The sequence below is a fragment of the Salvia hispanica genome, chromosome 5, assembly GCF_023119035.1.
Source record: "Salvia hispanica cultivar TCC Black 2014 chromosome 5, UniMelb_Shisp_WGS_1.0, whole genome shotgun sequence".
In the NCBI taxonomy this organism is placed as follows: Eukaryota; Viridiplantae; Streptophyta; class Magnoliopsida; order Lamiales; family Lamiaceae; genus Salvia; species Salvia hispanica.
This window is the reverse complement of record NC_062969.1, coordinates 8,425,571-8,452,995: the sequence shown is the minus strand read 5'-3', so window position 1 is coordinate 8,452,995 and position 27,425 is coordinate 8,425,571. Positions and strand designations below refer to the sequence as shown.

Below are 27,425 nucleotides of genomic sequence, written 5' to 3'. Positions count from 1 at the left end.
TTAAAGTTGGCGTACAATTACCTAAAAAAGTTCTACATAAATACACTGAATAATTGAACATATACTTTGAATTACATTTAATTCTCTTTCCATTTTCTTAGTTTTGGTAGGGGACCCCCAAAGTTGATATTTTATGAACTGTGATCTATGACTCATAACTTGTTCACCAAATCAATTATATACAACATAGGTACAACGTAATTATGTAATACTATAAAATAAAAAAAATTATTAACTCCTTACATGGGAAACAAATCAAACAATATGCGGTGATGCCACTCTTAATTTATTTTTTCATAACATAAAAGTTCAGGCAAAGAAATCGACTCTTGCAACGCCAAATAACGTTAATCATGATTAACGTCATGACAATCTATTAAATCAAGTAGTATCAAATTGATTTGTACTAGCCCTATATTTTATGTTCATATTTAAAATATTTGAGACGTGTCACGTGAATTGCACTTATTATAGGTCAGTTGGAATTGAGTGCCTTGAAGCCGACCACCACCACCGAAGACATCACAACGCAATAAAGGAGAAAAACCCCATAAATCCTCATGTCATCATGCTTATTTTCTTTGCATCCATTTCGATAATATTATTCTACTATTAATTATGAGTATTAAATAGCAATCGACGAACCTAAGCAATCAATGGTTTGGTATCTCCCCTAGAGATGTTTAGTAGTAGTAATTTCATAATTTGTTAATTGACTTATGTGAGTAGATTACTTACAAATAGGTAAATCTCAAACCTAATATCATTTAATTTGACCCTTTCATTATGGTCTAAATAAATAAACCCCACACCTAATAAAATGATAAAATCCACACACAATCTTTTCTTTTGTGCACCCACGATGCTTCCTATGTTAAACCAAACAAAATTGAGTTGTGCATTTAGTCAAATAAATAAAGAATGAGAACAAAATGAAAATATATCAAAACAAGACATAAATATTTTAACCTTCTTCCTATCAAGATTGTAGTTTATGATAGTTTTTAAATCATTATCCCAATTGTGGTAGTATCAATTAAGTGTGACATTTAATTTGTGAAACGGTTGCGAGATGAGTTTTTTTGAGACTTCTAGTTCTAGAATACTCAATCTATTAATTAAAATAAATGATTATTAGTAGTATATGAGAGCTAAGAAAAAAAAGAGTAGGTATATATTTTTAAGGTGGAGAAAAAGATAATTAATGGGTTGTAGATTTAGTGATAAAAAAAGGAAAAGTGAGAAGCAAATATTACTGGTTTGGGGAAAACGAAAAGAAAGGTGCCAGACAGACAGAAAAACCAACCAACAGGGATGAGAGAGAATACCGAAAGATGGAGAATAAGATTTCTTCAACAATGACGAGAAGTCATCATCTTCTCACTCTCCCACCATTTCTTCTCACACCAACACCACCGAATGGAATCGTTTTTTTCCTTAACCCGAACGACAATAACAACTACATATCTTCCACCACCACACACTTTCATTATTATTGCCATCCATTTTTCTTGAACCAAATCAACAAGATTCTTTCTGGCTTTCCTCTGCATATTGGCCATCTAAATCTCAGCTGAGTTTTTGGTCAGGACCCCTCTTTTTCTTGATCACATGATTCGTGTGAATTTTGCCCTCTTTTTCCCTTGATTTATGAGCTGATTTTTGTGTTTTGGTGTTGATGGGATCTTCATTTTCTGTTTATTATTGGTTGTGTTGATCTTGAGCATCATCAATTTGTTGATATTCATTCAATCAGGTCTTGGAATTAGGATTTTTTTTTACTTCATTTGTTCTTGATGCCATTGTAGGTCTAGGTTTCTGATTGATTTTGATCAAGATTGATTATCATATTTGATGCATTACAGTGTGATTTGCAGGAAGATGTTAGGAGGAAATTTTCATGGTGTTGCGGAGGGGAACCACCCCCGGTACAATAAAACGACATCGCCTCAGCTTCAGTTGATTGGACATGGTGAGGATGTGTTCTGGCTTCGTTAGAAAATCGAAGAACCCGCTTCTAGTTTTAACTTAATGTATTGCCATTGATGATTGATCTTTAACTTGTCCATTCATATCTAGTCTGGTGGCCTTGCATCCTAAAGAGAGACAGTGATCATTTGGGATTTTAGAATGTGGTTTTGCACTATAATGTTTCTATCTTTGAATTAACTGAAAACCGAAAGAATTGGTGTTCATGTCTGTTCAATCCTGATCATTGAGCGTGTAACGAATGTGTCTGATAACACTGCATTGTTAGATGTCCAACTGCCTTCCATAGTTTTTGGTAAGTCACGTACATTCCTCTGATTTAGTGACTCGTGAAAGATGTATGAAAGTTATTGCCTTTCTCCTAAAGCATCGGGTCTAGTTGATAGATTACATGCTTACACAAGTTTGAGTTTAAGCTTGGGGTTCAATTACATTTAGTTTGTCGTATGAAGGTGGTAAATTGGCGATGGCAGCGTGGTACTGCTTTGGTTCATGTTTCTACACTTTTAGAAAGGGCTTATTAATTTGCAAAGGAAGGGCTTCATTCTTTTTTTTCCCCTTTCCCTGAATTACTCAAGTGCTCCATCGACACGTAGCTTCCTTTTGTTCATACATCTTCTTCACGTGCTATACGTGGTCAGGCAATAATAACCTCCCTGGTTTCTGAACAGTTCAATGCCCTTGTTGAAGATGGAAACTCTTTACGTTGCACTTTCAATTTCATCTTCTTTCTACTTCTAACACATGAATTCGTTTTCCTCTGACATCATCTTTGGTTGCACATAATATGTCTCACCTAAAGTATCATGTATGTATCCTTGTGCAGTTCCAACTCAGTACCCTGGTGGCCTTGGCGTGATGAACTGCGTAAGAAATGAGTGTGCTCCCTCTGACAGTCGCCCTTGCAAACGAGTTAGGGAAGAAGAAAGTGTGTATTTGCAGCAGAAGCTTGACATGTCTGCAAATACCAACCTTCACCTCAACAAACCTAGCCATACTGGACTCCTTTTAAATCCCACACCAGTATCGCCGGGTCTCAGACTTTCAAATGAGAAAGAAGAGCGTAGCTCCTATGTTACTTCAACCAGTGAGAATCTGACAAACGCCTTCCCTTTTGGTCTTTCTCTGGGTAATACTGTTAAACATGAGATGGACCGACAAATGGAAGAACTCGGGCAGTATATCAAGCTTCAGGTATATCCAAATTTTTCAACATTCCAACTCTTTATATAGTCATCTCTAATCTCTCCCTTTATGTGAGCAGGAAGAGAATATCCTGAAGGGTGGAAGAGAGATAAACAAAAGGCACACAATTTCCTTGCTGAATGCATTGGAGAAAGGAGTGAGCAAGAAACTACACGAGAAGGATATGGAAATAGAGAGCATTAACCACAAGAACAAGGAGTTGGAGGACAGAATAAAGCAGGTGGCCATGGAAGCTCAGTCATGGCACTACAAGGCAAAGTACAACGAGTCGGTGGCCAATGCACTGAAGAGCAATATCCAGCAGCTCATGGCGCAGGGCACGGCCCATGGCAATGAAGGGTTCGGGGACAGTGAGGTAGACGATGCTCTGTCTTCCTTGAAGCAACCCCCCGGCATGATCTGTAGCTCGGAGAATCCGGATCACCTTAGCCATCATCGGCTAAAATGCAGATGCTGCAAGAAGAAGCAGGTTTCGATCTTACTGTTTCCGTGCAGACACCTGTGCCTGTGTGCAGAATGTGAAGGATTTGTTGAGGTTTGCCCTGTCTGTCAGGTGATGAAGACTGCTAGCTTCCCTGTAAAGTTGTAAATGGTGAAGTTGTAGAGCACTAGCAATCCTCATCACCTCTCTCTCTCTAATACTAATATAGTATCAAGAATTGTTTCTATATTGATGTAATGAAAATCCACTCTTTTGTTCAGTGGAGTGATTGATGGTTATATTTGCAATGAAAGATTCATTTCTGCTCTAATTTAAAGGAATTTATTCGATTCAGTATGCAATGTTTCATACTTCCTCCACAGCAGGAGTGCATTGCTCTCACAGCAATAAAATAAAATAAAATAATAAAATATTAATTTGATTTAAATATTATGCTGTGAGAGCATGGCACCACATCAGCCCCAAAAATGTAGAGTAATTGATGCCGTCAGTTAGATTAAAATGTTTCTTTGCTCATTTATTACTTCTCTTATTTCCTAATTTTAGTCTATCTACCATTACTTGTCTAATTTGACGTTTATTTAATATGGTAGTTTAAATTTTTCCACCTTATATTATCTCACATTTCTTACTCCTAAGCAGCCGAAAAACAAGACCATATTAGTGGATGTGAGACTACAAGATTAAGGGAATAGGACTACTATTTGTCTATCATTATTTATTTTATCTTGTCCGTTCATCATTATTTCTCTTAGTTTATTTTTATTATATATATGTAAAATTTTTAATTTATATTTTATTAAAATTTTCTAACTATATTTCTTTCTACTCCCTCCAATCCATAACAATAATTTTCTTTTTCATTTGGATCCATCCCACAAAATAAACCTTTTCTATTTAAATTTATAAGATTAGCCTCGTTTTCTCCGTGAATAAAATGAATATTGGTTGTGGGACAGGGGGAGAGTAGGAAAATTGATATAGTAATGGTATGTTGGAAGAAATATGGATCCCCTATTTTGTGAGTGTCGGAAATGCCGAGAATATCCCTGACGTATACGTACAAAAATTGTTGAGTCTATAATACCCTTCACACTGTCACCAACTCTTCTCCCTTCTCGACGGAGCCTCCGACGTTCCTCTCTTATATTCACACACTCACTCCCACACAATTCCTCCATTGATCCGAGTGAAAATGCAGAGCACGGCCATCACATTCGCGCCTTCTCTTTCTCTCTCCTCCCGTCCCCGCAGCCTCCCCGCTCGCGGCCTCAACTCCATCGCCGCCCTCCCCCATGGAAACTTCCATTTCCCCGGTGCCTTTTCTGCATCGGCCCGAAAATTGAGCCCGATTAGCTGCTCGCTGAAGCAGAATGGGTGGGTGGCCGGCCCGAATCCGGGACCCCCCGAGCCCGAATCTGATGGGCTTGTGTCTCGCGCCACGGCGGAGAGCGCTGGGCCGGCGGAGATCCCGAAGCCGAAGAGCTCCGCCATGGATACGGTGGTGCTCGGATCTCTGTTCGGGCTATGGTACCTGTTTAACATCTACTTCAATATCTATAACAAGCAGGTAGTTGTTGCTCTCTATTTTGTGCTCTGATTTATGTATTTCTTCTCCTTTAATTTCTGCATGTTTGGGCAGATTCCGATTTGTAATTGTGCCTGATTGCTCAATGTTTATTAAATCTGAGCAAAACAAATTTGATTTTGGTTGTTACACTGCTTTGTGCCTTTATTCTTTTCCGATTCCTTTATGTTGAAGTGATTTTTACAGCAATTATTTAAGTCTATTGTTTTTTGTTTATTTATGTTGTTTCCCTTTTAGGATGTATTTTAGGAGTAGAAAGAATTTAGGGAGTATCTATAGTGCATTGTACCTTTACTCATTTTTTATCCTTTATGTTGAAGTGGTTTCCGGGAAAGATCTTAGCTTTCTGTCTCATGCTGCTTTATGTTGCTTTTTTTTTTCCTGGCTGTATGCTGCGAGCTAGAGCTAGGAAGAATGTGGCTTTAATGGCAATATCACACTAGATGAATTTTTTTGTTATTTTGAGTTGCCTCAGAGTTTGTTTGCTGTTGAGTGCGATTTCAGTAAAATGGTTTTGCATACATGGATCATTTGCTGTTTATTATGTATTTAGTGTTCTTAAAAACATTTGTTTCAGATTAAACACATCTCATGTCAGTGGATATTCATTTTCCCTTTTGAGGGAATTGATGTAATGATTTGGGATTTTACTAAAGGAGTATGTAATTTTAAGATGATGATTATTTTGTCGAAGCTCTGAGCTTGTGGAAGTCAGATATCATCTAAATCCATTTATTTAGTGTGGTGTTACTAATGTATGTGATGATGATGATGACGATCATGCTTTTATGTTAGGTTCTCAAAGCTTTTCACTACCCAATGACGGTAACCCTTGTGCAATTTGCTGTCGGAACTGTGCTTGTTGTTACAATGTGGACTTTGAATCTGTACAAACGGCCTAAAATCAGTGGATCCCAGGTACTTCTTGAACACTCCATGGATATATTCAAATCAGTTTATTGACATAAGCATTAACTATGATTCTGGGTCCAAATTTTGCAGCTTGCTGGAATTCTTCCATTGGCCATGGTTCATACGCTAGGCAATCTCTTCACCAATATGAGTCTTGGAAAAGTTGCTGTTTCATTCACTCATACAATCAAAGCTATGGAGCCTTTCTTCTCTGTGGTCCTCTCTGCCATGTTCTTGGGAGAGGTGAGATGTCCCCGTTCTCTTAAATATATTCAAATATGCTCTATTGGTAGCATACAATATCTTTGTGAAGGTCAATTTGTTTTCACTTAATGGCATTTGGTTACATAGAACGTGGCTGCCTGTTTCCTTTGTTGTGTTCTTTGATGTTTGGATTATGCGGTTTATGATATCTTACTTTGCCTTGACCTCTCTTTTGCAGTTCCCAACACTATGGGTAGTTTCATCCCTTATGCCAATTGTTGGTGGAGTAGCTTTGGCATCGATGACTGAGGCCTCTTTCAATTGGTAAAGAATCATGACATATTGCTACTAAATCACTCATCAATTTTGTCATTGCCTTTATCCAAAATTATCAGCTTAGTTATATCCTCACAATCTTTGTTTTTTTTTGAAGGGCTGGATTTTGGAGTGCCATGGCCTCAAATTTGACAAATCAATCGCGCAACGTCCTTAGCAAAAAGTTTATGGTAAAGAAAGAGGTATGTTTTCTACTTAAATAACAGTGTGTTTTTATAGAGTCCTGAAGAGTGATAAGTGCCTGAGGTGATCTTTTACAATTTGTTCAACTTTTCTACTGGCTTAATTTCCCTAAAAGTATGTTGTTTCAATATCTGCTTCTTGTGCTCGGTAAAATGGATTAGGGATTTTACATACTTTCTGTCTGCTTTTCCAGAATAGTGCTTCATTTCAATTCCTCTTCACGCAGGATTCCTTGGACAATATCACTCTGTTCTCAATCATTACCATTATGTCCTTCTTCTTGATGGCACCTATCGCCTTTTTCATGGAAGGCTTCAAGCTTACACCTGCATACCTTCAGGCTACTGTAAGTATATACAGAAAGCAGGACATTCCTTATCAGTATATGAAACATGCATTTGTTAATTGCAAATTTTTCACTGTTAATTTCTTCTAGACATGACCAGTGACGTTTGCTAACGAGTGTACGTTATGTTTTGTCTTTTCTTTTGGCAGGGGGTGAATGTCAATCAGCTCTACACTAGATCTCTCATTGCAGCTCTCTGCTTCCATGCATATCAACAGGTACTCATTGTCGGTGTTTGTTCTTATAGTTAATCTAGCTTTTTGGAAAATGTTAACTTATAATGTTGCTTAAGTGCTAAAGAGAGCTGTTGGTGCAGGTCTCGTACATGATATTGCAGCGTGTATCTCCTGTCACCCATTCCGTAGGAAACTGTGTTAAGCGAGTGGTGGTGATTGTAACTTCGGTTCTCTTCTTCCGCACACCCGTCTCACCTATCAACTCCCTAGGTACGAACGAACGACTACTTTGGGATAAGATAAGATGAAATAGTTGAATTGAACAATTTTGAACTTTTTGGATGGTGGGATGCAGGTACTGGAGTAGCCCTTGCTGGAGTGTTCTTATATTCGAGGGTGAAGCGCATCAAGCCAAAGCCCAAGACGGCTTAAGGTGTTGGTGTTAGGATCAAATTTTTGTTGGTAGACTAGAAAATCAACCATTGTTGTACGTTTGCTTGCTTGTCATGAGGAGTTGTTTGACGGTTTTTGCTACTCTGTTTTCTGTCTTTCCCTACTAATATCGGAAAATTCTTTCATGAATATCTTGACTACTAGAAATGTAATGATTTGGTTTTGCTCTTTTGGGGTACTTGTCTTAGTTTTTATACTCCAGTCACCATTAATTGTGACATGTTTGCAAAATTCCGACTTCAATGAACCCTAAACGCAATGAACAATCTATTTATAATTTAAAAGGAATTATTACATAATCAATTCTAAAATTAAAAATAAGCTAAGGAGAGTAAATTTTAGAAACAACTGTAAGAAAAATGGAGCATTCGTTACCATGCTTCAAAATGTTTGGCATAGCATAAACTACGAAGCATCTAAACATGTTAAAGCGCTTACGATGGAGCGTTCGTTACCATGCCTCAAAATGTTTAAGACAATATCACTAGAAATATATGTACGAAAAAATATTAAACTAGAATTTGTTGGGTTGTCCTGTAAAAAGACAACCCTCCAAAAATAAGCATATGCCGCTTAATTAGCGACGAACACACGGTATTCTTTAGTAAAAGGCGAAAGAATAGTTCGCTATGTGCTCGACGCACAGCTGCGTGATTGCTAGCTGGACTTCGGCTGTCATTTTATAGTACTTCCCACGCTATATATCAGCCTACTCTCGTCGATGTGGGATTGGTTTCCCTTTTTATTTAAAGGACAGTTTTTATTCACTTTTATTTAGTAAAACGAGGTTTTGATAACAATTTTTTATCACTTTCCGCTTTAATATTGATGCATTTTTCAATTCTATCCTTAGGTTTAAAACATCAGTTTTAATGTGTACTTCATCATTTTGCTAAAATTAATCGTAAAAGTAATGGTATTGCACATCTGTGCTAATTATATATACTCAACTCAGTTCGAATTCAGCAAAAAAAAACTTTTTAAATAAATATTTCATTTATTATTTTTAAAAGAGTAATAAAACAGTACAGGATATAACATTGTTCCAACTTTGAGCGACTCCATTGAGGCAAATCATACACGTTTATGCCATAGTATAGAAAAAACAAGTATCCCTATAGTAAAACTAAATAAATAGACAATATAATAAAGATTTATTATCACCCTCCTCATTCAAATTTCTTATTTCAGGCATTCCCATGGAAATCAAGCTCTTTCTTCACTCCACACTGCATCAATGGAGGGATATCAAGTGGAAGCCCAGCACCAAAGCATTGTCCGTCGTCAATTTCATACGGAATGCCATCATCCATCAACATGTTGATGCTGCTCCCAGTGAAAAGGCTATCATCATCAAATGTGAGATCTTGGATCTCATCAAACTCGTATTCCTGCACCATGTGATCATCCAGGCTGAACTCGATGCTCGTCTCCTGAGCTGTGGTAATTGAACTGTTCGTGGCCGGCGGTTGGTTCTTTTTCGATCTCTTGCTGCTGCTCTCTTTCTCAAAGTTGAGGCTCTTGATGTAGTTCTGGAGGAGGGAACTAGGCCTCGGCCATTTGGTCCTGCATTTTCGTCTGGTGAATTGCCTCCTCTTAGTCGCGTTCCAATGGTTCTTGATGGTGTTCTCAGTCCTTCCAGGGAGACTCTTCGCGATTTCAGCCCATTTGTTCCCCACTTGAGAATGAACCTCAATTAGTATTCTGTCTTCCTCCAAAGTCCATACATCCTTCTGAATTTGACAAAATTATGGAAGCAAAGATTATTCAATGGATTCTACCAAATCAATGTAAAATAAATTATCATAAAAAACTAAAACATGAGAGTCATGTTTCTAGGAAGATCCAGTGGAAAAGATAAGAGATGATCAAAGCACTTGTCATATGTACAATAAAGAAAATTTAAATACAGTCAACATATACTTATTGATATACGAATGCATAAACTAGATCACTTATTAATTGTTAATGAACAAGAAACAGAACAGGTATGGATAATTCAAACCGACTTTAATATCAGGCCTCAGATGGTTATGCCATCTCTCTCTGCACTGCTTGCCTATCCTGCCTTTCAGCATTTGGGCAATATTAGACCATTTTCTCACACCATATTTCTCCACCAGATGGATCAAGAGCCTGCAGATTACAGAGTAAAGCACTCAAGCCTCAAACAAATAAAGTACGAATGAAGATACAAAAATAAAACACTTATTTATTTTTTTCTTTTTTTGGTAACTCACCTGTCCTCTTCAGCAGTCCACTGCCCCTTGGCTGATTTAGACTTCTTTGGGGCCCTAACAGACTTTTTGGTTGACAGAGATTCACTGACGTTGCCATTAGTGGCGTGAACTGTATCATTGTTTCTTTTACTGCCATCTTTGTCATGGCCAGAATTAATACCAGTCACACAAGAGCTCTCATCAGGAACCGCAAAGCATAAAGGCTTTGAATTGTATGCAGAAGCTGTTTTAGTTACAATTGACAAATCTTTCCTGTCTGCAAAGTTCAAGAATCCACCAGCCTGGAAGTCCTGAATGGCTGAATGCATGCCCCCGTTTTCCTCAGAAGGCTTAAACTTGTATAAACCAAAATCTGTAACAGAGCAATGGGGAAGGGAAGCAAATGGATCGAAGCCATTGGCGTGTATCCCAGTATCCCAATTACAGAATGAAGCTGTCACCAGAAGCTGTCCGAGGTCTTGGAAATCTTGAAGATAACCTTTTGATGGTGAGATATTATTATCCATGACAAAGTCATCATCTAGGATTTCATGCTTCAGGTTAATATTAGAGAAGCCAGTAGGAAGAGAAATCGCGCTGCAGTTGCTCTTATTGGTCTCCATTGGAGCATTCGGGAGGGGCATGAGAGGGAATAAGGCAGCAAGATGGGGGCGTATGCTATGGTGAAAATCTGTTTCTTGAGTCTCTTATAGTGCAGTTATGTAAGTATTTATTACCGAAGTAAAAACGTATGTAAAGCTTTGGAACTACTGTGGACCATCGATCTGTGGGTTGATCCAACGGTTGAATAAGCAAGCAACTATGGTTGTTTAAGATGAAAACAAGAAAAAGAAAAATAGGGACCAAACACTAATGCAGATCACAACCATGGCTCTCTAAAATCTAGATATCGACACCTGACTATAGGTCCTGATTGTTCATCCAATTATCAAACTTAACCTAAGAAAAATTCAAAAATGAAATATACTTTCAGTATTCAATTCTTATGTCAATAAGCTTGTTTTTGAACAATGCATACAGACTATAGTGGATCTCATGAAAATCACTACCAGAACTGGCAATGGAAAAAACAAGCAGGGCGCAACATATATTGTAGTTTAGGGCATTTGTAATTTGAAATTAGCCTCCACATTTTATTGTCGACATTAGAGGTTTGAGGAAATTAATTTATCAAATGAAATGTATTTCTTCAATAGTAATTATGCAGTGTTTCCAGCAGGAAAATGAAAATTTGGGGTGATTTTCCAAACTTGCAGATAAAAATTTCAATTAAAAAATGCAATTCAAACTTGTGAATACTGGATTATCTAAATAAATTGTAACCCAACTCTGCATATATGACTTAGTTTCCATCATTTTACATGACAAGTACAATATTTCAATGCAACTGAAATCTATTGTGCATCATTATTTGTCCACATAAAACTAGTAGTTACTAAATCATATGGTAAGGTTGTCAATTTGTGTGAGAGAATCTGAGCTTCAGAGTTATGTTAAAATAATTGAATTACTGAAAGATACTAGTAGTTTAATTTCATATTCCTTGGCATACATCTTTGTAACAAGTAAAATAAATAAATTTCTGTAACCGTAACATTAATTATGTCTTTCAGTCATCTCTCCCACATTATGATGCATTAATTTCAGAATTATTTACTGCTCCTTAAAGTGAAATTTAATGCTGAAATTGATTATGGGTTTAGAATTAAGTCAAATAGAATTTGTAAACAATACTATCATTTATTAGCTACTCAGAGTTCAGCATTAAATGGTTAAAATAATTTACTTCTGGCAACTCATGTGAAAACATTCCTTCAATTTCCTTATAATAAACATGAATTAAGTCTTATCAGAAATTCAAGTATTCAACTACAAAAAGTTTTACAAGAAGATACAAATTTGACTAAGCAGGTAGTCTAGTACAAACTCAAAGAACTCGTCCTAATCCTGGTTCACCTAAAAAGATAAGATCATACCATACTCAAATCCACTGAAAGTTGATTTTTTACAGGCAAACAGAAAATGTAAATGTAAAGGACAAAATCTTCATGTATGGCATAGTATGTAGGATCTTCCAAAGTCAAAACAAAAGATGACAGACCAGAGTACAGATACCAATGAGACTAAAAGAGAAATGGAGAGACGAAAAACCTTCAGAAGTGATTTTCTTCATGACATCAAGCTTTAAACTCCACAGCTACAAAGGGCAGATCAAGGAACCCTTGGTTTGCTATCCCAGGTTTCTCTTGCTTCAAGAAGATGCGGGCAGTATTTGAGCCAATAATTCAACTTGTTCAGCAAATGATTTATTTCCATGGGAACCTATATGTAGAACCATCTGGTTCCAACGCTTCCGACATACATCTCCAGCTCTGGTATCAATAAGATCATCCCAGTCGACATCTTCCACACAATTTGCATCCAATTGATAAAGGGCACTAAGCAGACGATAGTCATCTGAATCGGCCCATAAACCCTGAGCTACCATAGGTGATGTTAACTGATTGTACCACTTTAGACAGCAGGTCGATTGAGGTCGAGTGGATAACTCATCACTAATTGCACTCCAACAGATATTGTCGCGCAACATTCCATGCTTGGACTTCTTCTCTTCAGAAAGTTTCAATTGTAGATCAGTATTCACCAGATCAAATAATCTCTGATACTCTTCTTGTGACCAATTTCCTTTCTTCCTACGTACTTTTATCCTGCGCCAAGTATCCTTGACATGCCATGCATGTTTACCAAGTTCATCTGCCAACGCCCTCCACTTGTTACCATGCTCTTCCTGGTATTTCAATATCATGCCATACTCTTCTTGAGTCCATTTCCGGCTCTTAGACCTCATAAATAAAATCCGAGCACGATAATATATCGCACTACGTGGCCTGTATGGTATGGAAGATGCTATTTCTTTCCAGCAACCTTTCACTTCAGGGTGCTTGCCAGAGTTCAAGATCATTTGCAAACCTTCATCTCCTAACTCATGTTCCTCTATGTACTTCATAACAGCACCTTTCACAACCTCATCTTCCTCTCGTGTGAATCGCTTGCCCATTACCAGATTGTCCTTCTCTACATTACCATCCTCAGTATTTGATCTAGGAGGGAGAGTAAATACCTCAACCCGATCAGAAAATCTGACTTTCTTATTACTTTTATTAGGTGAAGTATCATCTGAACCTTTCACCACCAAAAAAGTCTTTCTCCTTTTCCCTTTCTTTGCATACTCAGCTCCGTTGTCACGTTCATCACTAGAACCATTTTCCAAAACATTACTCTTCCTTTTGATTGTGAATTCTGCTGCTTCATTATTTTGTGTCTCCTTAGTATTCAGAACGCTATTGGTATTGGAGTCACTATCTACATACTTTTGCTGGGAAGAAGGCAGATCATCTTTGTGGTTCTCCTTCTTTTTGTGCTTCTTCTTTTTCTTCATTTCATGATTATTCTTGGTGCCACCATCTTCTTTTGCTGACTGAGTATGATCTTCAACATCATAAAGCACATTTTCCTGCCGTTTTGAAGATAAACCAACTTCAGCCGATTTATTTTCAATATGCGTGTCTTTTGACCTGGAAAAATTGACATCCTTCCTCCTTTTCTTGTCCTCTTCATATCCTCCCTAATCTCTGCGGCACTGGCTATGCAACTCTCACTATGCTCTAGGATCACTTCTCCATCTTTCTCTCCCACCTCACTGTCAATTCTTTTCACTTTCTGCTTAATCTTCTCTTTCAGAACTTCTTTGCCATTCACTTTTCCGAATACATGTCCTCCCTCTTGCCAATCAGTACTCTCGTTCCTCTTTACCTCATCAGTATCATGTGACTCCACTATCTCATTCTTATCCTTCCTTTTCTCTCTTCGATTTCTCTCCCCATTTCTTTCAGCATTAGCAATCTTTAGTGGACCACCACCAGATACTACACTCAATTCACCTTTTCTAGAACCACTCTTCATGTCAGCCTCAACATCTTCGGCTCCCTTACTTTTCTTATTCTTCTTCTTTTCTTTGCCCCTTTTATGATCCCTCCACTTCAGAAATACCTTCATTCTCAGATGTTCGAGCGGACTCAGTATGGAACTCTACTACACTTCTGGCACTACTTTTCTTATCATTTTTCTTCTGCTTGATTTTCTCCTCACTATTCTGGTTCATATTATCGACTGCACCTTCATCACCCATTACTAGCTGGAGATGAGAAAGACCAGAAACTAAGAATCAAAATAATAAACGAAAAGTATATACCTAAAGCCTGAGAAGATTCCATGTTTTCTCGATAACTAAGCAATTCTAAAGCATCCAGTAATTAAACTAGATGAATTCAACAAACATTACACTAAATTGTAACTTCGATTAAGCTATACACTACAACATAGTAGTAGTATATAATGAACATCAAAATTTAAAGTAGCTTTACTAAGCAAAATTTTACAGTAACTGCTCCAATTCAGATCTAACCAAAAAAACATTTTTCCCAACGAAAAAAAGATGAGAATTCGAAATTGATGTAACGAAGTTGATATTTACATTGTTAGATGCAGCTTCCGGCTTTCGGCGGAGAAGAGCTCTTCGGTGCCGGCGGTTGGAAGAATCTCGAAATAGCTTTACAAGCGTTTTTAAGAGAATTTACTTTTTTTAATGAATTCGTTTAATTCTAATCAAACACTAATTATTTACTTTTTTAATAATAAAAAAAACTGTTTATTTAAAATAAGAGGGCAATATGTGGCCACCAATCACCGCCTCACCATTTACACTGACTAATTGGGGGAAAAAAGAGAGCAACATCTCAATCGGCAAATAACAAAGAAATTCCAATTGGAAAAATTCTCGAAACTCAATCCAAATATGTTGAGGCATATAGCAACCACGAGTCTCGCCGGACGTCTCCGGTGCTCCGGGGCTGCCGGCGGTAGCGCCCTGCGGCGGATGTACCACGAGAGAGTGGTGGACCACTACGACAACCCGAGGAACGTCGGGTCATTCGACAAGAACGATCCCAATGTGGGAACGGGTCTCGTTGGAGCACCGGCGTGTGGTGACGTCATGAAATTGCAGATTAGGGTTGATGAGGAGAGCGGTAAAATCGTGGATGCTTGCTTTAAGACTTTCGGATGTGGTTCCGCTATCGCCTCCTCCTCTGTGGGTATGTCGATTGAATTGAATCGAAAAGTTCTATGCTTTCCGTAATATCACCTAAAAAATTGAATTTATGATTTGACATATTTTGTGGATTGGTTAATTGATGAATTCGGAGCTGGTATTGAGGAACTAAAGATACCGAGCGAGAGAGAGTGGAGTTTGGTATGTTTTAGGTATGATTGGAGGAGGTTTTGTGCTTACAGAATTGACCAGAGAATTGTAGTATTATCACCCAATTTGAGGAATTTAGTCGTGCCTCTTATGTTTGTTATCCCCAATTTGAGGAATTTAGTCGTGCCTCTTATGTTTGTTATCACCCAATTTGAGGAATTTAGTCGTGCCTCTTATGTCTGTTATCACCCAATTTGAGGACTTTAGTTGTGCCTCTTAATCTTATGTTTCCAGGGATATAAACCTGGTGTAATTACAGGTGCTTTGGTGGTGTTACTCATTTTGAGTTAACTGTAATTATGATGAAAGGCGAGCACGATGCCTTGTTTGTGTTGGTATCTTTGGAATTTCTTATAAGCATGTGTGGAGATTGAGAATTGTTTATGTCCGTTGATTTTCTTGCTATCTTTTCATTTATTTGATGCTGCCACAATAGTTTATACGTATATTTCCCTGCTATTTCGTTACTAGCATATTCTACTTTTTATCATATGCAGATGCAAAAGTAAATATTTAAACTGCCAGAGATTCCATGATTTAGTCTTATATTCTTCTGCATCTGTAAACAAAGTTTAGTTCAATGGAATATACTGCTATAACACAATATTTTTCATTTTCAGCAACTGAATGGGTGAAAGGTAAGCCAATGGAGGAAGTTCTGACGATAAAAAATACGTAAGTTCCAAGCACATGCTTGATTCTATTGATGAACCTTTTATTCGTGAAGTTCTTTATGCATGGTTAATTCATCTTATGGTCTTGCCCTCTGTTCCGTTGGTTTTAGTTTGTACGACATGACTAAGGTTGGTCTGTGATTTTATGTGTTTATCTTTTGGCTCTAATTAATCAAGTATTCAGCAAACATGAGCATAATTAATTCTGAGCTTCTATCAGTGGGGATAACATTTTCAATTTCTTTCCGAATTCTTAAATTATAAAGAATGAAAAGAAATAGAGATTTTAAGGAAACATTCAGTGTTCTCTCAAACCTTCCGCCAGGCCTCCTTAACAGAAATTATTCACAGTATGTGTTTGCTTCCAAAGCATGTCTGCTTTTGAATTAGAGCCTCATCAACAGAGTTGGAAAGTCGATCGTTCGATGCCAGAAGCGCTTCACTTACTACAGTCCAAAGCTAAAAACTTCTTATCTGGATAATTTAACTCACAAATGATCTATGGGTTGCTCATATGGTTCCCTCTCGTTATTTGTCTTCCTCATTCATATCTGGACTGCAGGGAAATTGCAAAGCATCTCTCCCTTCCGCCTGTCAAACTACACTGCAGCATGCTTGCTGAGGATGCAATCAAGGCAGCTGTCAAAGACTACGAGGCAAAAAGATCAAAGCCAAGTGCTACGCCTCTGGAGGCCAAAGCTGCTGATGCTTGAGAATGCACACTCAGGCATTCCAAGAGACTGTTCTTGGTCATGTTACAATAATGTTTAATCTCAGGAATTCGATTTCGCTAGCTTCTTCTTTTTAAATGGTTGCTTTTCTTGCGATCCTATTAGCGTGAAACAGAAGATACTGTACATGAGTTTTTGGGTGTTCCATGCTTGTTGAATTGTGTTTTTGTCGTTTTGGAAATCTAATTTATTTCTTCTATATATGTGGAAAATGCTAATGTTTTTACGTACTTGTATTAAAAAGGTTCTATTTTTCTCATTATCAAGTTTCTTTTGCTTGTGAGTATTACACTGAACTTTTGGAGCGACTTTGATGGTAGTAATATCCCCATCTTCAATTCAAAGACGTACATGAGCACAAGAGGAGTAATATTTTCTACTCCCTCCATCCCATTTAAGATAGACACGTTTTTTTTTTAGTTTGTACCAACTGAGATGATTTTTTTTTTTAACTTTCTTTCTTCAATTAATACAACCAACCACTTTTTCACATTTTTATTAAAATATTCATCTTTCTTTCTCTCTTTATTTTAATACTTACACCCACCGTTCTCTCTCCAATTAAACACTTTTAACCAATAACTCCTAAAATCTCGTGCCGACCAAAAAATGTGTCATCTTAGTCTAGACGGAGGGAGTATCTTGTTTATGAAAATTAGTCTTGTTTTTTTCATTTTGTTCGTCTATTAAAATCTATCTATTTATGATAAGTTTCTATCTCTATTTAGTTAGGCAGGTGTGTTTTATTTTTCATTAATAATGCTTCAATCACTTTTTCTTTCTATTATTTTTACTTTACTAATTATACGTTAAAATACTATGTCTATCATCCAGACTATTTTTAATTGAAGAAGAAGGTATTACCTAGAAAAGTTGAATTTTAGTGCTATAGAAGATTTTGAGTTGTGTGACCCATTTTAGGTTCTTTATAAAAGGATTCTATTCAAGTTGGATTCTATTTTCCTAAGCAGGATGTAGTACTTAGATTTCCTTAAGGACCGGCCATTTTGATTAATTATTTCAATTTGGAGCACCAAACTCACATCTTCCAAACTTCAATCATGGATTGACAGTAGCATCAAAATAAAGAAAGCACTGTATGATGGCTAATAAAAGAATGCCAATTAATGAATAAATGGGATCAACCAAATTTACAAAATAACTTGAGCAAATATCCCAAAAAAAGAATTATAATCAGACTATTCCCCTCCTCCCCTCCAGCTGAAATCAGTAAATCAATGTAGCACTAAAGAATTAGGATCAGACTTGAGTCAAGATTCATTCGCATCAATCCCACCCCGGCTGCACCGAGAGCTTCGAAACCATGTCATCTCTATGTTAATTTTTCTCAATTCCACATCCAAATTGTTAATGGAATCTCCACAGTTGAATAAGCATCACACTAATGTCATCAGCAGAGCCTCTAGAAACAGAGAGATCAACTAGCTTTCTACACGCTGATAGCGGCTGTGGCTCTTCAACGTCTATGCAAAATGGACGAGCAATGTCTATTGCTTCCTGATTGCTAACCTGCAAAACATCAAGAATAGTACATATATGAGACCAACATTGCATCAATGAGATAGGCTCAAAGCAGTGAGACGAAGTATGAGATGCAATGCAACAAAAAGGCTTAGATGATTGGTTGATGGTTACCTTATCCCATAATCCATCAGAAGCAAGGAGCAGAAACTCATATTCTGGATCAAGCTTAACGACTTTGGTCTCTGGTTCGGCTGTGACCCATTGTTTAAGGTATTGGTCTCCAATAGCCCTCGAAACAGCTAGAGATCCTAACACTCGCCAAACACCCTTCCGGCACTCAACAAAACCGCCCTGAAACAGCATACTACATAAGCCCAAGACAGAACAAACCATCAACATGACCAAACACCAGGACTAATGCACAAACATGGCTGCTTACCGACATCTCAATCCTTTCCCTCTCGTCTTCCCTAGACGGGCGGTGATCAGAGGTGAGAGCCTCAGCCACCCCATTTTTGCTAGACACGGCACGACAGTCACCAGCATTGGATACCACTAAGTTTCCCCCGGTGATGAGGGCTGTCACGCAGCACGCCCCTCCTCGGACATCTGTCTTGAGAAACTCAGAATCTGTGGTCAAGTAACCACCCTTCACAGCTAGCTCAATGCTGCTGTGATCTCCCCTCCTGTTTAGTTCATCTATAATGTTCTTGTCCAAATTCTGAGATGCAAACTCAGCAGCCTTTGCACCCCCATGCCCATCAAAAACGCCAAAGAATGCCTACATTGCCACATCACACAATTAAAACAGTGCAACAAAACCCATTCAAGAGAATACATTTTTTCCATAACAATGAACAAAACAATCAAGACACATTCAAACTAAAACCTAGATTCAAAACCACATTTAACTAGGATTTCAAGAAGGAAAAAAGATCGAATCTTTACACAACTATGCGTGTGTTTCTTCCTAAATAACACAAAAAGAACAAAGCTTTACCTGCTTAGAGTCACCTTGGATGCCCACAGCAGCAGAGTAACGATCCTCCATCGCATCCCTCCTTCCTCTCTTACAACACACGGAATACCCATCTCCCTCCACCTCCACCGCCTCCTCCGTCGACTTCTCCGGCGCCTTCTTCTCGTCCACGCAGAAGACCGGAATGTTGAGCCTTGGCGGCCTCTTCCTCTTCAAAATCGGGGACGAATCTCCGGCGCCGGAGAGGGCCTTGATGAGCCCGCTCGATTTCTGCAGCCGAAATAGCCGAGGAGATGAAGCTTTCGGAGAGCACACGGAGGAAGACGACGACGACGGAGAGAAAACCGGCGAGCTCGAGATTGCAACCGTGCAAGAAGACATTTTTTTTCTTTACTTTTTCAATTCAATTTTGGTTTCTGTTTCTGTTTCTTCCAACGTTCGAATTTTAAGGATTTTGTAGAAGGGGGGTAGGGTAGGGGGGTGGGTGGGGTGGTAATCACTTCATTGTAAACTCCGTTTTATATGATTGTTATTGTCTCTTTCCTATTGAATTATTTTATGAGATGATGAAAATTTACTTTTAATTTTACGATCTTGACTAAGTCGGAATTAATATTCTAATTTTGGGGGCAGAAAAGGAGTGGGTCTTATAATTAGAGAATTATGATTGATGGAGTCAATTCATTTCCCAAACTGGAGTAAAGAAAGGGGAAGATTCAATATCAATTTTGAAATTTTCATGGTCTTGATTTGGTAACAAACATAACATGATGATGCATGTATTATGGTAAGAAACTAAATTTCATGATTCATTGGTTGTCAATTTAGGCTGGATTGATTTGATTGACCGTTACATATGAATCGGTCGTGATAGGGTTTCGATTATCTTATGGAATTAAATGATGGGCAAATATTTTACCTAAACAATCAATATCATAACCGTTTATAAGAAAGTGACTCATACTATTCTAATTTTAACATATGCCATTGAAGAATACAGATCAAGGATTCAACATACATAGATTATAGTACTTGCATAATTTCTTTAAATTTTCAATTAAACGGAAATTTTTTGGGTTTAGTACTATAATTAAATTTCCCGCCTCTTTGATCTTATTAGTTTAGAAAGGGGAAGAGTTATCAATTTTGTTAAAAAAACATGCATGTATCATGGTTCATTTTCTAACTCGTATCCGATTGTGCTAATTATACAAAAATAAAATGGATTAGAATAAGTTGATACAAGAATGCATAATAACAATTAGCTAGGTTAAGTATACTTATTTGAGAAACCATTGCAAATTAACTTTTTGTTGGTCGAGATGAAGTGTTGCGAATAAAAAGTTTGCTAGTACTGTGAAATATCAGAGCTGAATGAAATCAAAGTGTAAAGAGTGCCAGTACTAAATAAAAAAGACAAGATTTTTCAAGACACGAAGTGACTGCGTTAAAAATAAATAGTGAGAAATGAAGGAGCCAAAATATAAACTTTTTTTCAAAATAACAAGCTGAAAGGTATTTAAGCTTTTTTTTGTATTTTACTATGTACTTCTCCTATATACCAAAAGACTGATATCTAAGAAGGAGTAGACTAAATTTGCTCCGTGTGCAGTTAAATAAAAAAGACTTATCAGTGTTATGATCAATTATCCAATTTAATTGCAGCTTGTACTTATAGGCCCAAACATGCAAATTGCTACGTTGCTAGTACTCCACATTAAAAGAGCTAAAAGTCTTGGGCCTTATGATTCTACTATTAGGGATCTTAGGCTTCCTAAATAAAATCTAAGTATTACTACTACTACTAGTACATTAAACAATTTAGCAATCATTCCACTGTAGAATTTATCGTCATCACTCACATGAAAGCAAGTTTGAGGTTTTAAATTTACGTAACTTTGAAGTGTGATATTCTTAATCATACTATATCCCAAAACAGTTGTAAAAATGTATAATTACATCTATAAGCCCATTGATGCCCCGAGTCTTTCATCTACAAAAATCAACGGCTTGGGTAAGTCATAAAATTTGAATAAAAATTATTCTCATATTAGCATCCATTCATAAATTAAATTCCAGTTACCTAGTCTATATTAATAAAGCTTACTTACTAAACAAAATAAATTTAATACTATGTCAACAGGATAGAATGCCGACAGAATCATCCCACTTGATTGAATTGGTTGACAAAATTAACTCGAGGGCTTCTCATCTACATCGAGATCCAAAATTATAATAAAAAACAATATTTATAAATTGACATATATATATATATATATAATTATAGCTTCTTTTATTTCGATTATATATATTTATAGCTCTCCCTCATAAAATTCCAGCAATTTTGAAGCAATTACTCACCATTTTTGGAGGCGACCAACATCTGAGAACAGGTTTGATTTTTCACTAACATTGCTAGTTAATTCACATTATGTATATATTTTCTTTTCTATGTTTGATTAATGAAATGGTAACATTTGTTATTTTTTTTCAACTTTTTTGTGTGTGAAGAATGGAAAGTGGCATCATCACCATGGCTGGTTGGTTAAGTATATTTATTTGGTCAGTTCTTGTGATGAGTGCTCAAGTTCATGGAGATCAATTAATAGACATTACTTTTCTAAAGAGTGCTATTCCAAAAGGAGCAGGTTGGTTTACATTCTTATTTTAGGTACTACTTCAAATATATGCACATCAACAAATAATCACTATTTCCATGCAACAGTTTGCTTAGATGGCAGTCCACCTGCTTACTCCTATTTTGAGGGATATGGAAATGGCTCAAATAGTTGGATTGTTTATTTGCAGGTAAAAACATAATGCATAAAAAATGCTTAATTGATGATGATCTCTATATCATTTGATGATCTATTGACAATTTATCAATATATTAGAATAAAAAACAGAGAAAGAGATGCTACTTATAGAGTAGTTTTATATTAAAAATACGAAGAGAAATAAAATTAATGTTATAGTAATGAAATTATCTTTTTTTGATTGTTTGTGGATATTAGTCTGGTGGATGGTGTAGTTCGAAAATAGATTGTTACAATAGATCAACTACACCGCGAGGGAGTACTTACCCATTTATTGGTAATCAAACCAACTTCTCAGGGTTACTTGATACAAATTCTACTTTTAATCCAGGTATATTTTTCAATAAATAAATTAATATTTGCCATTTTTTTAATGAAATTAGATCAATTTTGATTTCATGTTCATTCAGATTTCTACAATTGGCATAAAGTTTACATTTACTATTGTGACGGCTCATCATTTATGTCGGATATCAAGCATGTCGATCCAGTAAGTCTTCAATTGTTGTGTGTATATATTTTTTCTTAGCTCCTCTCTTGAGCATTTATATATTATTATTATTATTATTATTATTATTATTATTATTATTATTATTATTATTATTATTATTATTATTGTTGTTGTTGTTGTTGTTTCAGAGGACCAACGTCACTTACCGGGGTGCAAGGATTTTTAAAGTCGTGATGGAAGAATTGCTCTCTAAAGGAATGGGAAATGCCCAAAACGTATGAATTACGTATTTTCTTAATATTTTCACATATTTCACAATCATTTATGTTTACTTAGTTAAATCTTGCTCTACCAACAGGCCATGTTAGTAGGTACCTCAGCCGGTGCGATGACGACCACCTTGCATTGTGATAAGTTTCGAAAACTTTTTCAAAAAAATAGTCGAGTGAAGTGTGTTTCAGATTCTGGTTTTATCATTCACGGGTATATATAACTGACAATTTATTACTTCCAATCTTGTGAAACACATTATTGAATATGTTAGTATATGCATATACTATAATTATTAACACATTAATTTGTTTAATTTACTTGCAGAAAGGGTCTCCTTGGAGACCACTATAGAGAGAAATATTACGCGGATGTGATTAGAACACATGTATGCATACTTTACTACACTACATTTCCTTGGAATTGCTTTAGTTTGTTGTTTTTATTTTTTCTGGAATGTGACTTGCAGGGATTACGTAAATCATTGCCCAAATCATGCACCTCAAAAATGAACCCAAATTTGGTGAGAGAAGTTCAAATTAAAAAAATACAGTATATGCATATTTATTTATCTTGTTTTTTATACGCACCAAAATTCTAACAAAATGTCACTTTAATATTTTCTCTTTTGCAGTGTCTTTTTCCGGAATATTATGTTGGAGATATTCAGACCCCCCTCTTTTTACTCGAATCAGCCTTTGATGCATTTCAGGTAATAGCTAGGCTTAGTAGTATAATTTAGTGGACAGCAGATTGATTGTTTATTAATGAATAAATTTATGTTTCTAATTATAAATTTGTTTTGCTCCAGATTGAATACAACACACTGCCTGCAGTTGGCGGTAGGCTGGGATGGAGCAATTGCCTTGGAAATTTAAGACACTGCAATTCTACACAATTAGGAATAATGAGAGGTATTCAAACTATAATTTGGAGAGTAAAATAAACTTAATTTCATGTAACAATATATTTTTAAAAAATTACTACTGTGATGCATGCATATGTATATGTATATAATTTCAGATTTTCGAAACACTTTCATTGGAGCTCTGTTGAAGCTGAAGCACTCTTTGAGTAGAGGGATGTTTGTTCATTCTTGCTACCTCCATGGCCACATCTTGATAATACAAGAATGGACATGCTCATCTCTTCAAGGAAATAACATACTTGCAAATAAGGTAAACACTATATATATGACCATCTATTTCTTTAATTTGTGTCATATGTCTGCATTAGTAATTATTTTGTGGAATGTGCAGACGATTGCTCAAGCCATTAGTGATTGGTATTTTGATCGGACTTCTTTTCGGCAAATAGATGTTGAGAATGACTTACCGCGGAACTGCAGCAGCTCACTCACTCCGGAGCTCTTCGTCCATAAATGTCTTGCCACTCTGTCTACACATCCAACTTGTAGTTATTCATGAATCAAATTATTTTCTGCACTTAATTGCATGATCTAGTTTGTAACACCCTTTATTCAATTAACTTCATATTCGAATATTACATTTTTTTAACAAGTTGTCAATATGCTTACATGGGTTGTCTCATTAGTGAAGGTCATCTCTCAACTGTTGACGTTGACTTTTATTTGATGTAGTTAATAACTTAGACTCATAAGGAAAACAATTATTTACTTCATGTTACATCACAACGTAATTGTGGATATACTTGGGGAATCGGGTTTATATGAATTGTGAGCTCCTATATATGATTAGAAAAGGACACACTAGTCATACATTTCAATCATATCTGGGGAATATTTGAGAATTCAGGGATTCAATCGAAATTTCAGAAAATGTATCACAAAAGCTCCATATTCAAAATTCTAACACCAATATCAGAATTAAACAAGATTGAATCTTTTGCTACTCCATAAATCATCAACTAATTACACTTTTCTGATAAGCTTGAGTTAGTAAAGTCTCCTCCCTAGAGAGTTGAGAGAGATGGCAGTTTATGCTGCTCTGTTTCCACTAAAGTCCAAGATTCGGGGATATCTAAAGCACTATGATGCTTGCTTTGATCCTCCATCTCTGCAACTCACACAGCACCTGTACAGAGAGGTTGTCTCCTTTCAAGAATTTTTGGGGAGATTGGACAGCAGCAGCAGGGAAAGATTGAAAGCTTCGCTTGCACAAATCGCCGAGGCAATACCCAAATTCCACCATCTATTTTCATTGCATCTCTCCCTGCAATACGACAAAGTTCCTGAACAGAGAAACCGAAGGTTACTTCGCTTAGGCCTAAATCCAGATGAAGAAGAACAAGTTAGCGATCCAGTCTCACGTTTGATAGGCTTGACACATCTAAAACCTAATGTCCATTCCTTGATTCAAACTTTCAAGAAGCTGAAAGAGGAGCACGAAGAAGATTTATGTGCAAACAAGGCCAAGATGGTTGGATTATCCGATCTGCAGACTGAGCTCAAGGAAGAGCTAGTAAGAGTGTGGGACCGGGATGTGAAGTTTCTCTCGGTTGCTGGGATGGCGGGCATCGGTAAGACCACTCTTGCGCGTACGATATACCAAGATTTTGATATTGTAGAATGGTTTGAATGTCGTGCCTGGGTGGAAGTAGGCAGAGAGTGGCAGTTGCACAAGATTATAAGGAACATTCTAGATCAAGTGAATTCCCATGAAATGGAAGATGCTGATGATGATGATGAGAGAGTGAGTGAGTGCTTGAGAGAGAGTTTGAAGGGTAAGAGATTCTTGATTGTATTGGATGATGTGTGGGATGCACAAGTTTCTCATGACATAAAGAAGCTTGCAGCTACTATTCAGTATCTAGTTGGGAGCAGAGTTTTGCTTATCACTAGGATGGAAGGAGTGGTCGAACGCGCTGGCTTAGAATCCGGGATTGATTCCATGGATATGCGGCTTATGGACAAGGACGAAAGTTGGGATCTTCTTCGTGAGAATGTGTTTGCTACGGAGCCATGCTCGTTCCAGCTGGAGAAGGCTGGAAGGAAGATTGCAGAGAAATGTGACGGCCTTCCTCTTACAATCATCAAAGTGGCTCATCTCCTGTCCAGAGAAGAGAAGACGGTGGAGTACTGGAACGAGGTAGCAACGCGAGATAAGCATCAGGTCTTTAAAGCTGCATATGATGAAGTATCAAAGGTACTATATCCTAGCTATGAAAACTTACCTGATCATTTGAAGATGTGCCTTTTGTATATGGGAGTTTTCCCTCAAAATGCTGAGATTCCCGCATCCAAGGTCGTAAACATGTGGCTTGCTGAGGGGTTACTTGAACAGAACAAGGCTAAATCATTAAAGAAGCATGCTCTAAAATGTTTGGATGAGCTTGCTTCAAGTAGTGTTATGGTTTACAAAAGGAGCACTAGAAGCTCCTCTATAATGTCCATTGCTGAGAAAGGGATCAAACTTTGTGGCCTCCATTCTTCGTGGTGGCACCTCTGTCAACATGAAGCTAGGAAGAACAACTTTTTCTGCGTACTCGACAGTCGGGAAGAAAGTTCAGAGGAAAGTATAAAAGGTCAGAGCAGGTTGTGTATTCACAAGAACATCTTACTTTGTATCAAAGAGGTATACGATTCATTAGAGGATAACTGTGCATTCTCTGCACGTTTTCTCCTACTTTACGGTCCCTTTAGTCGATATCCAGTGCCAATATGTTCTGCGCTGAGAAAGCTTGAGGTGCTTGATGCTCTCAAGATTCGTTTCTATGATTTCCCATTACAAGCAGTGGAACTACTCGAGTTAAAGTACCTTGCTCTCACGTACGACGGAGAGATCCCTCCTTCCATATCCAAACTTCAAAGGCTTCAATTCTTGATTGTTTGTCCACATCAGCACATCAGATCAGGTGAAGCTTCCTTGTATCTGCCTCGAGAGGTATGGGACATCGAAGAACTGAGGCATCTTCATGTCATGGGAAGCGATCTACCTGATTTATGGGGCACCCCATTGCCAAACCTCACGACACTTTTGGATGTGACTGCTCGTAGCTGTAGAAGAGGTGTTTTCGAAAGAATCCAAAATTTAACAAAGTTAGGGATTCGAATCGAATTACCACCTGATCATTGTGATGAGCCTCTGAGTTACTTTGATCATGTTTCCATTCTCAAAAATTTGATCTCACTTAAATGTGTGGTAGTGAATCCTGAACTTAGGTTTGAGTTAGTTCCTCCTCCTATACTACCAAATCTCCCAATACACCTAAAAAAGTTGGCATTGAGTGGGATGGGGTATCCATGGTCAGACATGAGCAAGATTGCTTCATTAAAAAAGCTGAAAGTGCTCAAGCTGCGATGCAATGCATTTCAAGGACCAAAGTGGGAAGTCGAGGAGAAGACGTTTCCAGCGCTCGAATATCTTCTGATGGAAGACTGTGATCTTGCGCACTGGAAAGTTGAAAGTGGAAGCTTCGAAAGGCTTGAGCATCTAAGCATAAAGCACTGCTACAATTTACGAGAGCTCGACTGGAAATGCGAAGATAATATTTCGATGATTGAAGTAGACGACTGTGACCTTATGGTTGAAAAGCAGATAAAAGAGGCAAAGTGGGGGAAAGGAATGTTAGCTTTGGATTTCACTATGCATTATTCTTGGAATGATGGGAAGCAACAGCCATGAGAGAAATCTTGATCTAGAAT

General features: G+C 37.2%; 8 protein-coding genes and 1 non-coding gene across 13 annotated transcripts; 5 read left to right on the top strand and 4 right to left on the bottom strand.

The window, feature by feature from the left end:
- Positions 1 to 1,269: 1,269 nt before the first annotated feature.
- On the top strand, positions 1,270 to 3,947 carry LOC125186740 (E3 ubiquitin-protein ligase BOI-like). Of its 3 annotated transcripts, none has more exons than XM_048083184.1 (4): positions 1,270 to 1,584; positions 1,878 to 1,972; positions 2,816 to 3,183; positions 3,254 to 3,947. In XM_048083184.1, the coding sequence occupies exons 2-4, from the start codon at positions 1,882 to 1,884 to the stop codon at positions 3,782 to 3,784; spliced, it is 990 nt and encodes a 329-aa protein (XP_047939141.1). In that variant the 5' UTR covers positions 1,270 to 1,584; positions 1,878 to 1,881; the 3' UTR covers positions 3,785 to 3,947. The 3 variants fall into 3 exon arrangements, with proteins under 3 accessions (XP_047939141.1, XP_047939142.1, XP_047939143.1); XM_048083185.1 differs by having other exon boundaries at positions 1,866 to 1,972; XM_048083186.1 differs by lacking the exon at positions 1,270 to 1,584 and adding an exon at positions 1,603 to 1,756.
- Positions 3,948 to 4,735: 788 nt separating this feature from the next.
- LOC125186015 (triose phosphate/phosphate translocator, non-green plastid, chloroplastic-like) lies at positions 4,736 to 8,006 on the top strand. The gene is made up of 9 exons (XM_048082315.1): positions 4,736 to 5,207; positions 6,021 to 6,143; positions 6,228 to 6,380; positions 6,580 to 6,665; positions 6,775 to 6,859; positions 7,087 to 7,206; positions 7,356 to 7,424; positions 7,523 to 7,652; positions 7,738 to 8,006. Exons 1-9 carry the CDS (start codon positions 4,833 to 4,835, stop codon positions 7,812 to 7,814), a joined length of 1,218 nt encoding a protein of 405 aa, XP_047938272.1. The 5' UTR covers positions 4,736 to 4,832; the 3' UTR covers positions 7,815 to 8,006.
- Positions 8,007 to 8,366: 360 nt separating this feature from the next.
- LOC125191482 lies at positions 8,367 to 8,484 on the bottom strand. Its single transcript, XR_007171160.1, has one exon. It is a non-coding gene; the product is annotated as a U5 spliceosomal RNA (small nuclear RNA).
- Positions 8,485 to 8,850: 366 nt separating this feature from the next.
- LOC125190190 (transcription factor MYB98-like) lies at positions 8,851 to 12,312 on the bottom strand. Of its 3 annotated transcripts, none has more exons than XM_048087413.1 (4): positions 12,227 to 12,312; positions 10,076 to 10,553; positions 9,845 to 9,971; positions 8,851 to 9,568 (listed from the first exon to the last, which is right to left on the bottom strand). In XM_048087413.1, the coding sequence occupies exons 1-4, from the start codon at positions 12,246 to 12,248 to the stop codon at positions 9,023 to 9,025; spliced, it is 1,173 nt and encodes a 390-aa protein (XP_047943370.1). In that variant the 5' UTR covers positions 12,249 to 12,312; the 3' UTR covers positions 8,851 to 9,022. The 3 variants fall into 3 exon arrangements, with proteins under 3 accessions (XP_047943370.1, XP_047943371.1, XP_047943369.1); XM_048087414.1 differs by having other exon boundaries at positions 10,076 to 10,541; positions 12,227 to 12,311; XM_048087412.1 differs by lacking the exon at positions 12,227 to 12,312 and having other exon boundaries at positions 10,076 to 10,839.
- Positions 11,922 to 14,737, bottom strand: LOC125190191 (cyclin-D-binding Myb-like transcription factor 1). Its single transcript, XM_048087415.1, is given in 3 exon segments — positions 11,922 to 12,350; positions 12,352 to 14,270; positions 14,610 to 14,737. Coding segments are annotated over 2 exon segments (1,227 nt in total). The 5' UTR covers positions 13,515 to 14,270; positions 14,610 to 14,737; the 3' UTR covers positions 11,922 to 12,286.
- An 86-nt stretch (positions 14,738 to 14,823) lies between these two features.
- Positions 14,824 to 16,999, top strand: LOC125190192 (iron-sulfur cluster assembly protein 1-like). Its single transcript, XM_048087416.1, has 3 exons — positions 14,824 to 15,228; positions 16,016 to 16,070; positions 16,632 to 16,999. The coding sequence occupies exons 1-3, from the start codon at positions 14,931 to 14,933 to the stop codon at positions 16,780 to 16,782; spliced, it is 504 nt and encodes a 167-aa protein (XP_047943373.1). The 5' UTR covers positions 14,824 to 14,930; the 3' UTR covers positions 16,783 to 16,999.
- Positions 17,000 to 17,900: 901 nt separating this feature from the next.
- Positions 17,901 to 19,671, bottom strand: LOC125190516 (probable protein phosphatase 2C 25). The gene is made up of 4 exons (XM_048087839.1): positions 19,286 to 19,671; positions 18,725 to 19,066; positions 18,457 to 18,636; positions 17,901 to 18,330 (listed from the first exon to the last, which is right to left on the bottom strand). The coding sequence occupies exons 1-4, from the start codon at positions 19,643 to 19,645 to the stop codon at positions 18,169 to 18,171; spliced, it is 1,044 nt and encodes a 347-aa protein (XP_047943796.1). The 5' UTR covers positions 19,646 to 19,671; the 3' UTR covers positions 17,901 to 18,168.
- Positions 19,672 to 21,561: 1,890 nt separating this feature from the next.
- On the top strand, positions 21,562 to 24,351 carry LOC125191239 (pectin acetylesterase 11-like). Its single transcript, XM_048088754.1, has 13 exons — positions 21,562 to 21,657; positions 21,776 to 21,912; positions 21,990 to 22,072; positions 22,279 to 22,411; positions 22,491 to 22,570; positions 22,720 to 22,806; positions 22,890 to 23,014; positions 23,129 to 23,189; positions 23,271 to 23,324; positions 23,436 to 23,513; positions 23,613 to 23,715; positions 23,825 to 23,979; positions 24,061 to 24,351. The coding sequence occupies exons 2-13, from the start codon at positions 21,777 to 21,779 to the stop codon at positions 24,226 to 24,228; spliced, it is 1,263 nt and encodes a 420-aa protein (XP_047944711.1). The 5' UTR covers positions 21,562 to 21,657; position 21,776; the 3' UTR covers positions 24,229 to 24,351.
- Positions 24,352 to 24,750: 399 nt separating this feature from the next.
- On the top strand, positions 24,751 to 27,405 carry LOC125189341 (putative late blight resistance protein homolog R1A-10). Its single transcript, XM_048086626.1, has one exon. It carries the CDS (start codon positions 24,751 to 24,753, stop codon positions 27,403 to 27,405), a length of 2,655 nt encoding a protein of 884 aa, XP_047942583.1.
- The last annotated feature ends 20 nt before the right edge of the window (positions 27,406 to 27,425 follow it).